Below are 16629 nucleotides of genomic sequence, written 5' to 3'. Positions count from 1 at the left end.
TGTGAAGTAGCAGTTTTTTTATCTGTGTCCAAGTGATAACAGGTTCTCAATGGGGTTAAGATTGGTTAGTTTTACTTATCACCAAAGCGTTTATTAAAGATTGTTGAAAAATTCCCAAACTTCTTTTCCAGGTAAGCTGGACATCACCCCAGATGACCCTCGCTGGATCGGGGCGTGGTGGGGTGGCTTCCTCCTTTGCGGTGCCTTACTCTTCCTGTCGTCCCTCTTCATGTTTGGCTTCCCCCAGGCTCTGGATGAGCAGGACATGGTTGCTCAAGGGGAGAGTGAGCAGGCCATGCTGCCTACTTCTTTAAGCCTGGAGAGCCAGGACTCTAAACCCAACGGAGACTTTCGTGGCTTCGACATAAACAGTGGACTCTCAGTCTGGGAGCATCTGAAAGGTGAGGGGGTGATGAGTTGGTTGGAGAAGTTGGAGGAAAGAAAAAGAAAGACACAATACTTTTATTCTTATACCTTACTTTTTTTCTCCCTGCACACAGTGATCCCACGGGTAACCAGGCACCTTCTCTCCAACCCTGTGTTCAGCTGCATCACACTGGCCGCCTGTATGGAGATAGCTGTGGTTGCTGGCTTTGCTGCTTTCCTGGGTAAATACCTGGAGCAGCAGTTCAACCTCACCACCTCCTCAGCCAATCAGCTGTTAGGTAAGATGGCCATTTTCTTGACCTAATTTTGGAAAAAAAACATTTACAGGTATATAATGTAATATCATATATTAAAATTTGTTTTATCTTTTTAATTTAGTAAATTATTTTCCATGATTTATTTCCCTAATCAGTTTGGCCTTTTTATTAATTTAATTAATCGGAAAAAGTGAAATGGAGTAGCCAAAATTTAGATCCAGAAACCTTACAAGCTGCTGTGAAAACTCCGCTTTGCCTGCAACCTCAGTTAAACAGCAGTTTGCAGCTTAGCAACTGTGACTGAGCATGTACTGTTGTACCAGGTATATGCACTACCGTAACATTTAGGGGGTTTTCAGTGTGTGACTTTAGGAAAAGCAAGTCTTCAATGTAACATAAGGGAGAGCAGCAAACCAACGCCACTGGAGATAATATGCTAACTCAGCTAAGAGCTGTGCTTACTTGTAGTGCATAACAAAAGTATATTCATACCTACTTTTCCACGTTTTATCACATTGTAATCACCAAGTTCACATAAAAAGAAAATAGTTTTCTTTTCTTTTTTGATTAAAATCTGAAAAGTGTAAATAAAAAGCAGTGCTACCAGTTGTCTTCAGAACTAACCTAATTAGTATCTGAAGTCAAGCTATGATTAGATGAATCCCAGTATAAATCAAGCAGGCATGTGGAGGTTTCACGTGTTTGTTAGAGAGCATTAGCATGATAAACAGCATCATAAAGACCAGGGAACACATCTGACAGATCAGAGATACTATGTTGAGAAGTTCACCGCAGGGCTAGGAGAACTGTTTAATTCATTATGTAAAAATGGAAAGAGGATGGCACAGCTGCAACCCTACCAAGACATGGACATCCACCTAAACTGACAGGCCAGGCAAGGATAGCATTAACCAGAGAAGCAGCCAAGAGGCTGAAAGAATAATGAAACGAAGCACTAATAATGATCATTTAAATTTTGCTACAAGTCAGTAGGGGACACAGCAAATATGTGGAAGAAGGTTCTCCAATCAGTTCAGACCATAATTGAAGGAACTGACTTATGTGTAGCAGAAAATGCTGCAAATCACCCTGGACACAGAATACCCACTGTGAATGTGAAACATTTGGGTGGAAGTATCCTTTTTGGAGGTTTTCTTCTTCCACAGGGGAAGAAAAGCTCATCAGAATTCATAGCAAAACGGCCGTAGCTAGATTCAGGACAATCTTGGAAGAAAGCGTCTTTGAAGCCTGTAAGACTTGAGTGTGGAGCAAATGTTCTCCTTTTAGACAACTATCAACATACAAGCCGAACCTACAATGTAGTGGTTTCGATCAAATAAAATTCATGTGATAAAATGACTCAGTCAAATACAGACCTAAATCCAATTGAGAATCTGTGAAAAAACTTGGAAATTGCTGTTGACAGATGCTCTCCATCCAATCTATGAGGATTTCAGACACGAGATGTGCAAAGCTAGACATACCCAAACAGACTTGCATTGAAAGGTGGCTCTACGAAGTATGACTGGGGATGGGTACATTCCACATTTCAGATTTTTATTTGTAAACAATTTTGTAAATGTATGATTTTCTAATTTATTTGACAGTTATGCACTGCTTTGTGTTGGTGTTTTACATAAAACTGTGCTAAAATAAACTGAAGTTTGTGGTTGTGGCAAAGTGTGTAAAATGCATGGGGTATGAATACTTTTGCTTTGGCACTGTATATGATGCTGATGAAATGTGTTTCAGGAGTTTATCCTGATACATTTTTCAAAAAGCTTGGAAATGTATTGTGTGCCTTCATTTACTTCTACGTCTTAATTTTCCTAATTCCGTCATAAATTTAATTTTAATAATCAATGTTATTAAAAATTGTATAAATTAACACCAGTATATTTGGAGAACCCTCTGTTTGTAAAGAAATGATCCAGTTGACATCTTTGACTTCTCCAGGTATGACAGCTATCCCCTGTGCCTGTCTGGGTATCTTCCTTGGAGGGCTCCTGGTTAAGAAACTGAACCTTTCAGCTCTGGGGGCTGTCCGCATGGCCATGCTGGTCAATCTGGTGTCCACAGCCTGTTACGTCTCTTTTCTCTTCTTGGGTTGTGACACGGGTCCTGTCGCTGGGGTTACAGTGGCCTACAACAATGAGTAAGACCTTTAACTGACTAAAATGTGAGGAAATAAATCCTGATAGAAAAAGCTGTTTATTTCTCTACATGACCTTCACATATTATGTAGACTGTATGTTCAGCATACTCACTGATATAATCTTCCAACACTTCTGTAGGACGCTGCAGTCAAAGAAACAACCTGAGTCAGCCTGCAATAGTAACTGTAACTGTTACACAGCCTCAGTGAGTCCTGTCTGTGGGTCCAACAGAGTCACCTACCTCTCAGCCTGTTTCGCTGGCTGCACCAAACCAGTGAGTGGAGACAGAAAACACCCAAAAGAAAGAAAGGAGCTGTTCATGACTTTTCACTGGACAGTGAGGAATAAACAGTGCTTATAACCCACTTCTTTTCTTTGTGTCAGAACCTGAGCAGCTGTGGGTGTATATCCAGCATCAGTGACGAGAACGTGGCTTTACCAGGGAAGTGCCCCAGCCCTGGCTGTCAGCATGCATTCCTCACCTTCCTGTGTGTTATTTGTGTTTGTAGCATGATCGGAGCCATGGCTCAGACACCCTCTGTCATCATCCTCATCAGGTATGATGCCAATTTGAACACAAGAGGGAGCCACTGACATGTGGAGCTGGAAGAATGTGTCGCTAAGATTATAGTAGTGATTCTTCGGAATAGGTGTCATGGAGAGATATACAGACAGACAGGGGAATGTTATATCACATATACATAAAAACGATTACAGTTCCAAAGATGACATATACCAGTTGTCTAGATAGGTGTCCATTTGGGGGCTGTTTGTATCTGAGCACATGGTGTCCATGATGTCTAGGTTTGCTTTCCGCTTACATCTGCCTCTTTATGCTGTTTACATACATTACGGGTCAAACATTTTAGACACGCTTTGTCATTTAATGGTTTTCTTTATGTTTCTGACTATTTACATTATACATAGATTCTCACTGAAGGCATAAAAACAGTGAATGAACACATAGAATTATGTAGCAAACAAAAAATTGATGACTGGAATATTAACCCTTGGGCGTCTCTCAATGAACTTCTGGAAAGTTCTTCCAAGACTCTTTGGAAAATCATTTCAGGTGACCAGCTCATGGAGAGAATGCTGAGGGGGCAAAGTAGTAATCAAAGCAAAGGGTGGCTAATTTTAAGACTCTAAAATATAAAAATGTTTAGAGTTATTTCACACTTAGTTTACTCCATGATTCCATGTGTTTTCATTCATAGCTTTGTTGCCTTTGGTGAGAATCCACAATATAAATACTCATGAAAATTAGGAGACCCATTAAGTGAGAAAGTGTATCTAAAGATTTTCACTAGTGGTGTATTTGACAGAGCATTCCTAGAACCATGGTTTCAAAGTATTAAACCGGCTTCTTCCATACAGGGTCACGGGGGAGCTGGTGCCTATCTCCAGCAGTCTATGGGTGGGAGGCAGGGAACACCCTGGAGAGGTCGCCTGTCCATTGCAGGGCAGCACAGAGACACACAGGACAAACAACCATGCACACACTCATTCACACCTAAGGGCAATTTAGAGAGACCAATTAACGGTCATGTTTTTGGACTGTGGGAGGAAGCCGGAGTAACCGTAGAGAACCCACGCTTGCATGGGAAGAACATGCAAACTCCATACAGGAAAAGTTTGGAGTTTTATATTTTTTTGGTAAACATGATGAATGCGCAGAATATTGTTGCTTTGTGCTTCTATGCTCTTTAAAAAGTGACACTGGGAGTCTAAAAAGCTGATATTAGTTGGTGAATTAGCCAAGCTATTGGTTGAGTTGGCTCGCCTGGCCTGCACACTGCTGCTTAACCCATATGCCACTCTAGCCTCTGAGCATGCCTGCCTTACCTTCAAAAATGCATAATCTTAATAACAGTAATGGGCGGCTATCCTTCAGTTTCAAAGTCATTACTTTCCAAACTGCCCTAACCCTAACCCAAAATCTTTCTTGTAAACAAGAGAAACATTTATGTTGTGTGCTTAAACAGGCAAGAGAGGGAAGAGTGCACGGTGTCAGAAAGTTGACATGGTGGGGCAGGACGCACGCAGTAGCCTGTTTAATAACAACCTAAATCAGCTGATACAAAACCAGGTGTTCAGATGCACATACACTTTCCTCAAAACACACAAAACAATACCACTATGAAATAGACAGACAACACTGATGGCTTGAGGTGGGTCTTCAAGCCATATCTCCAGCCGTCAGTGATACAATGGAATAACAGCAGGTTCCGTACAGAGTAAAGTGAGGACGAGCGAAGTAGAGCCTTGCGGAACTTGAAAATAGGCATTTGTGTACTTTGGGACTTTCTCTTGCATGTTAATAAACCCATAGGAACAATAAACCTTTGAAGTTTTGAAAACCATAACTTCTGAAAGTCATGCTATACCTTGAGACTGGTAACCAGTGCATGCACATGTGTGTGCGCATTGGGGAAGAACTCCACTATATACGATATGGAAAACAGAGGAGAAATGTAATTGTTGTAAACATGTAGAGACAGAAAATACCTGCTAAAGTGTAGTTAATTTGTACAACAGGGGTCTCCATCTCCAGTCCTGCATGGCACACCTGAATCAATTTAAAGGTTTACTACCAGACCTCTCATCTTTATTACCACCAGAACTTGATTACATACTGAAGAGATAATAAAGACATTCATTCTGCTGGTTAGGAGCAAGGGCATGACACTGGCTTGGACTCGATAGACACCTCTGATATACAGTCCCATGATCCCAAGATTTTCTGATTGGATTTATTTCAGTAGTTCAATCCACTAAGTGAAACACAAATATATATATTAACAACACTGAAACTGATGTATTTAAGCCTATATTTATGTTAATTAGGCTGAAGTGACTGCAGCGCCATGTAGTCTTACAAATCATAGAATGCTATACTAACTGACCTAACACAAACAAATATTCATTTTTTTAAAAATCACAAAACTATTTTAGAAAAGTGTCACAAAACTCCAAATCCAAAACTTGCAGTCCCAGACAAATTGAAAAAAAAAGTTCAATACATTCTGGAGAGCAGGTGGAAAGAACAACACGCCTCTACATGAGTAATTTTTGGATGGTTTGGCGACATTTTCTTCTGCAGTACATTTGTATCAGTTTACAGTATCTCACAAAATGAGTGCACCACTCACACTTTTTAAATATTGTTGTGGGACTATAAAATGTTTTGCTTTGTCTTTTCATGGGACAACACTAAAGATATGACCCTTTGATACAAGTAGTGAGTGTACAGCTTCTATAGCAGTGTAAAGCAATGTAAATGTGCAGTCTCCTCAAAATAACTCCACTACTCGGTTATTAGGGTTCTCCATAGTAATGGTTACTTGGTAGCCTGACCTGCACTTTGCTACTTAACACATAATGCAACTCTAGTCTGGGTGACCCCCCAGCACCTTCAACCTCTGCAGCAATGCTGGCAGCACTCATTCATTTATTTTCAAAGACATCCTCTGAAGATGATGCTGAGAACGTGCACTCAACTTCTTTAGTAGACCATGACGATGCCTGTTCTGAGTGGAACATGTGCTGTTCAACCGCTGTGTGGACTTGGCCACTGTGCTGCAGCTTAGTTTTAGGGTATTGGCAATCTTCCTATAGCCTAGAACATCTTCATGTAGAGTAACAATTCTTTTTTCAGAGCCTCAGAGAGTTCTTTGCCATGAGGTACTTTCAGTGACCAGTATGAGAGTATAGGAGCGACAACACCGAATTTAACACACCTGCTCCCTACTCACACCTGAGAGCTTGTAACACTAAGGAGTCACATGACAAATGAGCCGAGTCGACCTGTGCTGAGTAGGTACAAGTAGAAAAGGGGCTTTGCGATGTTGTCAAAGAGGAGTAGAAGTTGTCAGAATCAACAATGATGTTCTTCAAATTGAAAATTAGCAGGTTGTAATAATCTGTGGCAATTGTAATTATTATTACAGCAATGATTCCTGTGGAAACATCACAGTGTGTGTAGGCATGGCTTCCTACACAACTGAATAGACCATAAGAAACCCTACTTTAGAAACAATGGATGATTGGAGTTATAAACCGCTGCTTTCTTGATGCCTGTATTATGTAGCAATGTTACAGTGTTAACTGATTTCGTTTCAGATGTGTTTTCATGTTTTTTTGTTGGTTTTTTTTGTTTTGGTCCTTGTCTATGACAGTGATACAGCTAACAAGATTTAAAAGTCATTTTCCTGATGCAACTTTGGATCAAACACTTCTAAATGGATATTAGTTTTGCACATTAATCAGTGTTTTTTTTGTTTGTTTTCTTTTCAGAACCGTAAGTCCAGAGCTTAAATCTTATGCTCTTGGCGTTCTCTTCCTCCTCTTGAGGCTGATAGGTAAGAAATTTCAATTACATTTTTACACTTCAACTGTCTTAACACGCCCACTGTCATTGTGTCACGTTCTGTCGTTTTGTCTGCTGTAAGTTCTCCCTGTTGTGTTTGCACTACGACTGTTCTGTAGTTTAACTGTGAGACTGAGATGTCAGAATTGTTTTTCACCTTCCTTAAGAATTTCATTAGTCTGTCAGCTCAGACACAGCTGGAACGTGAGCTCAAACCTGTGCTCATATTGGCCTTTTGACCTGCTGTCTGTGCACAATCCCCCTTCTGCTCCAGGCTTCATCCCTCCCCCTCTGATTTTTGGAATGGGCATCGACTCCACCTGTCTGTCCTGGAGCTCTGTCTGTGGTGAGAAGGGCGCCTGCATGCTGTACGATAATGTGGCCTACAGGCATCTGTATGTCAGCATTGCCATCGTGCTCAAGTCCTCTGCGTTTCTCCTATACGCCACCACATGGCAGTGCCTGAAAAACAACTACAGGAGATACATCAAGAACAACGAGGGTTACCTCACGCCTAATGAACTTTTCGCCTCCAATGTGACTCTGGATAATTTGGGTAAGGAGATTACCCATAACCCAAGTAACAGGACAAAGTTTATATATAACCTGGAGGACCAGGAGACAAGTGACAACATGGAGTCAGTTTTATAGTGGTGATTTACACAGGGCCAGCAGGAGCTGTTAATGTACATCTGATCTGATGTACAGACTCTTGTAGAGCATGTAGAGCATTGTTCATCTAAAACATTAGATCTGTTAAAAAAACGAAACTTCCAAAAAACCCAAAATCACAAACTGACTTAGTAACACATTTAGTCATATGTGGTATTTTTTCATCTTTCACTCTCAAAGCAATGAAGAAATGTAATTCAACAGGTGGACCTTGTTGTACTGGTTAAATGTTTGCCTTCACCCATCATTGCCATGAATGTTAATTTGAGGTTTATAATGATGAATTTGAGCATTTACTCATTTAATTGTCACGATTATAAAGAAAAACACCTCAATGATTTTCAAAAACAAGAACTGGATCCACAAGTTGGAATTTAGTATGGATTTTCTCTGATCCAAAGAGGTTCAAAATTATGCATCCAGGCTCAAAAATAAACATACACTCCCACTAATATTTGGTTAAATCTATTTTACCAAATTGCACAGGAACTACATTGTTTTTGTAACCTTCAAAAAGCTGCTGGCATAATTCTGCTAGGATTTTTGACCACCCATTCTATACGAATTGGTAGAGCAGATTAGCTTTTAGTCCATTTTCCATTGACTTAATGTTGGATTACCTTGTTCATTCCAGAACCAGATCTGACATGTATTTAGGATCATTGTTCTGTTGGAACACCTCACTGTGTCCAAGTTCAAACCAACTATCTGTTGATTGGTGGTGAAGATAAAAAGATCTGAGGTAGTCCTCCTCCTTCATTATTCCACCCAGTTTATGCTATGTACCCTCCCTGGCAGTACAGCAGACCCATAGCATGATGCTACCACCTCCATTCTTGCCAGTTGGTAAAATGTTCTTAGAGTTGAAAGCCAAACCTCCAAACATACTTAATATGGTCAAGTACCTCAGTCTTTGATTCCTCTCACCATAAACCTTTCCCTAGAAGGAATTTGGCTTGTATCGGATCCTGGGTCATCTCTCTTGGCCTGCACACTCTCAGTCCATGTTGACGTTAAACTGACTTCACTGTCGACAGTGACACTGGGGATCCAGCATCTTCTAGTTTAAAATGATCCCAAACACACGTGAAAACTGGTTTCGGAATGGATAATTAAGACTGACATTAAGCTTCTGGAACAGTTCTGACCTTAACCCTGGAACAAGAGGGATTTTAAAAAAGCCCAAAATGAAGATAACTTTCATGTCAATGATGAATGTATGTAAACGTCTGACCAGCATTGTTATGTTAGGGACACGCCTACTTTCAGATCTGAGTAATCACCAGTTGTTACCTATCTCTCAGGTGAGGTTAGACTAGAGATGAAAGAGATTACAGTTTTTAAGTTTAACTACTTAGGAACCAAACAGAAGTGTTTTAAACACCAACATTCGTTAATCTCTAAAACTCTGTTTTCTCAGTTTTACAAATTAAAAGCAGCCAAATATTTAAATATTTGGTTCAGATAATTCTAATATGCTTTAAGTTTTAAATGTAAAAAAATTATTTTAAAGAAATGAATACTTCAATGTTTTTAGAAAAACTTATTTATTTTACACCAACAGTTATTTAAAATCGCAAAGAGACACCACCTCAAGCGGTTTATTATTCACATTTTTTACAATCAAGAAAGATTTCTCAAATTTCTAGAAAAAAAGCTATTTAACCAATTATATTTATTGAATTTTCTGACATGCCTATAATACATGAATGTCAACCAAGAATGAATAATAATCACATCTTGTGATAATGCCTTGGTACATGCTGGATAAGACCAATTTTCCTGTTCATTAAACCAGAGAACAGTGAGCTCTTTTTTCCCACTTCAACAGAAAGGATCCAGATTTTAACAAGTAATTGAAAGAATAACTTCAAACATCCATCTATAAATAAGAATGTTTGTCAGTGCAAGTGATGTTGCATATTGTCACCTTCCTAAAATAATGGCCTAAGTCATTTTTTCAAGTTTTTCAGGAAACACAAAAAACGTCACAAAATATATATAAGTGATTGAAGTGTTTTTTGTTATTTAAATCTTGTTTTGCTTGTAATTACAACTAATCTAAAGGGATGTCTTGCATACATTATGTTTATTGGAACCCCTGGTAAGGATTTGTGAAAAGCCTTAAAACAAATTCAGCTTTTAATTTTGAACAAATATTGTACCACTGCTGCCCCCTACAAGATGTCTGTCTGATTATTTCTGGGGACTGTGGTGGCTATGGCGAAGGTTCAGTTTTGTGTCTGCTAAACCATTTCTGTGTTGATTTGGCCAGATGTTTTGGATCATTACCTTGCAGAAAGACCCAATGATGACCCAAGTTTCAGTTATTTGGCAGAACCCGCTAGACAGTCGTTCAAAATCAGTTGGAACTTCTAAGAGTTTATGATGCCCTACACTTTAATAAGGGTCATATTACCTTTGGAAGAGAAACAGGTCCACAGCATCATAGATCCACCATTATGCTTAACAGTCTAAAGGTAGGACAGAAAACCCATAAACTAGCAGTTGGCATGTAGATATCTAATGGTAAAATATTTATTAACAATTTCACCCAAAAGGTTAATAACAGCAGATAAGTGTTGACATTTTGACCATTTTATTAAGCTACATATCTTTCTCAGTTAGATCATATAATGTGGAAAATTTATAGAATAACAGTTGATGAAGTAATTTTTAAAAAGAAAGAAAAGAGTTGACAAAAACGATTACTTGTTAGAGCCACAGGTTCTGGAGCTCTTCCACTCTTTGCTAAATGCTAGCTTCATGAATGTAGCTCCTTTGTGGACAAAAATTCTGACTGAAAGACAGAATTAAAATACTAAATATCTATGCAATATTTAATACCTGGCCTAAATTGTGGCAATCCTTATCACTTACCAATAAGGAGAGAGCCCTGAATTATGGAAATAGCTTCAGTGGCTCAATAGATTTTGGTTTTTCCTGAAATGGTCGCCATTTTGAAAAGCATGTAGAACTGTCTAAGTCACATTTTTGACATAGGCCATTATACAACAGGCATGGACTTGCATGACCTCCTCAACTGAAGATTTAGACAGTTATACAGGAGGTGGCTAGCATCATGAGGAGATGATTTAGGCAAAAAAGGACTCGTGCCATAATTTTAGGAAGGTGATGATATTTATTTACTTTATGTAACAATCTTTGGAGTATAAGAAAGAAATATATGGTTTAGCTGAACCAACAGTGTAATTCTAACAGGACCGACAAAGACATGCAGTTTAACTGAGTGGTCTAATCCTACTTGTGGGGATGCCCCCTGCAGCAGTAATGCATGGATTAAAACAGCAACAGAAATAACATAACAAGCAAGAGACTTTGTGAATACCTTTCTTTAGGCTTCAGTAAGCAACAACAGGTGGAGGGGAGGGGGGAGGGTGTCCAACACCTGCAGCGCCAGGTGCAGAGCTCACACTATGAGAATACAGTCAAAGTTGAACACAAACAATGCATTGAGACTTCTTGATGTGCAGGAAAATGGCTATTAGCATATACAGTCTTCTGCCAGAGTTAGGTCAAAAGCATGCTGGTAATGCATGCATTTAAACACTGAAAACAAACATTTAGTATGACGTCACTAAGTTTCACAGTTTCAGTCAGCTCTTTAGCTGAACATACAGCATATTAAACACAAACGTTTCTCAAATTGTGTTTTGGACTGTGAAAGAGCTTTATAATGCATAATGCATTGCAATGCTGCCATTTTTTATTCTAACTCAGCTGACCCATAACCACTGACATTAAAGTGATTGAAGTGTTTTCTGTTATTTAAATCTTGTTTTGCTTGTAATTACAACTAATGCATACATTATGTTTATTGGAACCCCTGGTAAGGATTTGTGAAAAGCCTTAAAACAAATTCAGCTTTTAATTTTGAACAAATATTGTACCACTGCTGCCCCCTACAAGATGTCTGTCTGATTATTTCTGGGGACTGTGGTGGCTATGGCGAAGGTTCAGTTTTGTGTCTGCTAAACCATTTCTGTGTTGATTTGGCCAGATGTTTTGGATCATTACCTTGCAGAAAGACCCAATGATGACCCAAGTTTCAGTTATTTGGCAGAACCCGCTAGACAGTCGTTCAAAATCAGTTGGAACTTCTAAGAGATATGATGCCCTACACTTTAATAAGGGTCATATTACCTTTGGAAGAGAAACAGGTCCACAGCATCATAGATCCACCATTATGCTTAACAGTCTAAAGGTAGGACAGAAAACCCATAAACTAGCAGTTGGCATGTAGATATCTAATGGTAAAATATTTATTATTATTGTTATTGAGAACATGGGACTTTGTGCTGCCGCTCTCTGAAACGGAGCTGTGGAGATATTTTGGCCTTCTTTACCATCCTGCACACTGTGGTGGCAAGATAAATGTGGGTCCTCATCCAGCCTAGTGGCCAGTTGCTAAAAGCATTGACCTCTGTCAACATGCCAGGGAAAAGGGAAGGTAAGGGGTTACTGATAAGAAGATCCTAGAAACCCATATAATTTTATTTTAAGACTTTTTACACATATATTTCAGAGGTTCGAATAAATTTGTAAACACTGTACCATTACAGCCCAATCCAGTATAGTGCAGTTTTCTACCTGACTCCGTAAGTATTATGTATGTTTTGCATCAAAAATCCTTTATTTCCCTTCATTCCATTTGAAGATTTATACTATGTGATCTGGTAGGGAATTTATCTTCTAGCTTTGAGACTAAAGGATTGATAGTACATTGATTGCCCTATGCTAAGAAATAAAGCAATTACCAAGTTTAGCTAGAACATTTGGAATGACATAAAGTAACTAGCTTGGCTCTGTTTTACCTATTTAAAAAAACCACAACACCTACATGTAATTTCTAAACAGGCATTTAACAAAAATGTTTTATTTTCTTCATACTCTAAAGGCCTCAATATGCCACAACTTCTTTCTCTGCTCATCATCTGACCTGTTGTTTCTTTGTCTGTTGTGTGTTTGGCACCACCCTTTGAGAATTTGATGGTCCCTGTCGGCACTCCCAGCCAATGCTGCTCTAAAAATCTTAGCTGCATGGGACGTCCTTAGAAACCCCTGCCGGGCCCTAGTGCGAGGGTACATGTGATGAAATTTATACACAGGCTTTGTGGTCGAATGGACTGGGAAGTATGCAACAGGTCTAAGGGTACCAGTCAGCTGAATTTTTTTTCCTGAGTCATGCTAGGTGCTTTGACTTCTACTTGCGCTCTAAATTTGTTAATTGCTGGTTAGTTTTCTATTGAGAATGAAGGTAAATAAAACAGCATGTATGTACAATCCCAAAGATTCTAAACTGTCCTCTTTGAACTTGTAAAAAACCTGCTTTTGTTTTCTGAACATATCCAAGCCACATCTTGTGTTAACAACTATTTTTGCTGGTCACTTTGATAGCACACTAACCATAAAAGATTATTTGTACCTCCTTTAAATAAAATATTTAAATAGTAAAGGATTTAAATGCTATATTGGTGCTTCTGAAGCATCAAAAACAGATTATTTTATCAAGTGAAAGTGATGTGGTATAGCTTTAAGAAATGTAATATAACAATGTTAAAAACCAACTCTCAATAGACCTAAAAATAAGATTTTCCTTTGAAGTGCGGGTATAATATATTTAAAAACTCCAGATGTTAATCCTTAAAAATATCTGACTAGATAATTATAGATGGTAAGACAGACTCGGACGTTGAAGCCAGCTGGACATTCAGGACAGCTGTCTTTAATGCTGAACATCATAAAAGAGAGGTTTTAGGGTTTCTTACTGACAACAACCTCATATAGGGGGCTTTGTCTTCAAGTTCTGTATCATCCAGTCTGTCATTGTACTAACTCTTCTGTCCATGCAAGTGCCAAAAGTGACACCATAGAAGTGTTGTGTAACGTCCTGAGGAGAATATAGTCTTAACATGCTGCAGTACCGCAGTTCCTTCAGCATTTTGTAGCCTCTTTGTGATGACCTCAGTTTATTTTAACCATATCATACATAAGTGTTTCCAAAAGATTATAAACTGTTGTATATTGAGCTAGAGAACAGTAATATTTAAGATGTAGTCACTGTTAATATGTAGGACTTTTCTACTAGTAAAGGTCTTGTCTAATATAGATTAATGTCTTTCCATCTGTGGCAAAGTTGACAAATGTGTGTTGCTTTGTTCAAAGAAACAACACTTTGCTTGTACTAAGAGTCTCTAATGTTGAGCCACTGCTTGACATTGAACAATTAATACTATTGAGAGAAAACAGCAAAACGTCACAGAGTGCATCCCTGCAACTGTGCCCTCATGTTTCTGACAAGAGCCAGTTGTGCCATATCAACCTGTGCACTGTAACATTTGCAAAAGAGCAACGGAGAAAAAACAAGACAATGTATTTTAGGTATATCCAATGAGTTGGCAAGTGAGACATCACTTGCTTGACCTTGTTTTCACCTGTGGCAACAGGACTGTTTCTTTAGGGGACCTAAATGTGCTTGAAATGTTTTGCCTTGTGATGAGAAACGAACTTGAGAGCCTATATGTTTTTTAAATTCTATTTTCTCATTATTCCTTCTTTGATGGCCTTGCTTTGTGATTGACTTTAATAGAGGAACTTTAGTGAATGGATTATCTACATATGAAGAGTTTACTGCCAAAATATGACACGTTTGTGCAAAAGCATCATTCCTAAAGTATTTCACAAGATATTTTAGAAATAAATATATGTTCTGTAAATATGGTCATTATCTGGATCTATTTTGGTTATCAGAAAACTCTTCATATATTATCCTTTTGTTTGAGCCTTAGCATGTTGCCTTTAAGTGAAACCTTGTGCTAACGGGTGTTAGTAATGGTTTAGACTGGTATATAAGCTTATATTGTAGGTGGAATTCAGTGTGTGAATTTCAGGCTCTTTGAAGGAGACCTTTATGAAGAAAAAGGACACTAAAAAGAAATAATATAACTTCTATTTTCAAAGGCGCTCTTAAGAATTGAAATGTGCCCTTTTGCTTCTCAAAATTTATTTTCTTTTCTTTGAATTTTAGGAGTTTGTATTAAAAGGCTTTAAGTTTTGTGTAATTCTTGGAGATGAAACCATGATTGTATGTTTATTGTAAATATATTAAATATGCTATTTTTGTTTTCAATTCTGAGGGTTTTCTGCTCAATTATTCAAAACACAGTTGTGATCAATTGTTTTTTTTTATATCTAAGTTTGTATATTGACCCAGTCTCAGTAACCTTATTAGGTTGTCAAAAATGCTTCCTCGAAGAGATAATTTTTGCCCATAATCATCTAGCATCATGTCCCAGAGAATAGTTAACATGCATTTATCTGGAATCGACATTGTCTTGACAAAGTGTTCACATCCCCTTGAACTTTTTCAGATTTTGTCACTGTCAAAACACAAACTTTATAAAATGGGTTCTCAAACTTTATGTACGTTTAAAGGTCTGGATCTGATTTCTGGATAAGGTTGAAGGTCTGGAAGGAGGGATAAGCAAATCCTGTTGGTTAAATTTGCTTACAACTTAAAAGCAAACAAAGGGCGCTTCATGCTTACAACTGTTAGTTGCAACTCTAAGCCGCTGAAATCTCTGACAGTAAAAGGCAATGAGCACTCTAACTTTATAAGACACTTGAGTTTAAACTTGACCGACGTCATTGCTTTTCAAACAACAAACAAATAAGCTGAACTTAGCAAGACAGTAACTACTAACTGAGGTAATACTTGAGATGCTAAGAAATAAATGAGTGGGGAAAATTACACAGGCATGTCTGCCTTAAATAAGCTGCTTTAACCTAGCACCATATCAAATGTGTTTCATTCTTTTTTTCCAAATTTTAATTTGAATATTTTTTGAATTTGAGTTTCATGTTTTATAATTCCATGTATTACAAGGCAAACACATTCTTTACCCCTAACAAGTATCTAACCATATGGTTAATGTAATCAATTTCATCTTACCAATAGAACAATAACCCAAATGTCTCAAACATTTCATGATTTTGTGATGCTTCTGAAAAATTACTGACAGTTGTTAAAAAAAAAAGAGTTATATGTAAAAGCTCTTGAGATATTAACCTAGATTTTACACTTTCAGTATAACATGATCCACAGTACTTCTGTAAATGAGTTCTAACTTGCGCATCAATAAAGGTCATCAGGATGCTTCTTTTTGACAGCGATTAATGTTTGCAGCACTGCAGTCAGGTTTGCAGTCAGAGTGACAGCCACGCACAGCTGAGCTTCGGCTGAGATATACTCCTAAATCAAAATCTTAATACCAGTTAAAACATTGCCAGATTTAGCATTTTGCACTGTTGGATCTTAAGAAGGTTCTAAGTAGAGCTTCACAATGTTAAAAGAAGGAATGTGAGCAAGAGACAAACAAGTTTGAGCCGACAACTTATTGACAATGACATTTGAACTCAAACATGTTTAAGAAGTTTAAGACCACAGGCTTTAAAAGCCATAATCCTTGGAAATATTTTGATTCCATGTCATTTTCTGTCAAATATTCACAGTGTTAGGACCGCCTGATGGGAAAGGCAAAAAAGCTCACTCTCTTTGAACCTGGTAGGATTGTTTAGCTGCATTTAGACGGTCATTTTGAATTTCCTAAAAGATCCTGAGGTTTATGGAACAGAAAAGATTGGTGCTAGACCCAACATAAAGCACAGGCGCCAAGCAGGATGCGACTGACTCTGTCAAGACACGGGACGATCCTCATTGTCCCTAATTAGGGGAATCACTGGTGCTGACTGCAGCCCAGTAGCCATC

The 16629-nt window shown here is 38.3% G+C and overlaps 1 protein-coding gene across 3 annotated transcripts in view; it reads left to right on the top strand.

Annotated features, from left to right (window-relative positions):
• LOC124867218 (solute carrier organic anion transporter family member 3A1-like) overlaps positions 1-16629 on the top strand; it is a 78034-nt gene that overhangs the window by 32378 nt on the left and 29027 nt on the right. For 2 of the 3 annotated variants that reach the window (XM_047363540.1, XM_047363539.1), the window contains exons 4-10: positions 132-401; positions 501-665; positions 2601-2799; positions 2939-3074; positions 3185-3357; positions 7097-7161; positions 7444-7725. In XM_047363540.1, the coding sequence (XP_047219496.1) occupies positions 132-401; positions 501-665; positions 2601-2799; positions 2939-3074; positions 3185-3357; positions 7097-7161; positions 7444-7725 (1290 nt within the window). Of the gene's footprint in view, positions 1-131; positions 402-500; positions 666-2600; positions 2800-2938; positions 3075-3184; positions 3358-7096; positions 7162-7443; positions 14992-16629 lie in introns of those variants that run through there. The other variant, XM_047363538.1, reaches the window with a different exon arrangement.

This window comes from Girardinichthys multiradiatus, chromosome 4, assembly GCF_021462225.1.
Source record: "Girardinichthys multiradiatus isolate DD_20200921_A chromosome 4, DD_fGirMul_XY1, whole genome shotgun sequence".
In the NCBI taxonomy this organism is placed as follows: Eukaryota; Metazoa; Chordata; class Actinopteri; order Cyprinodontiformes; family Goodeidae; genus Girardinichthys; species Girardinichthys multiradiatus.
Note: the sequence above shows the minus strand (reverse complement) of the source record. Positions and strands in the feature narration are given on the sequence as shown.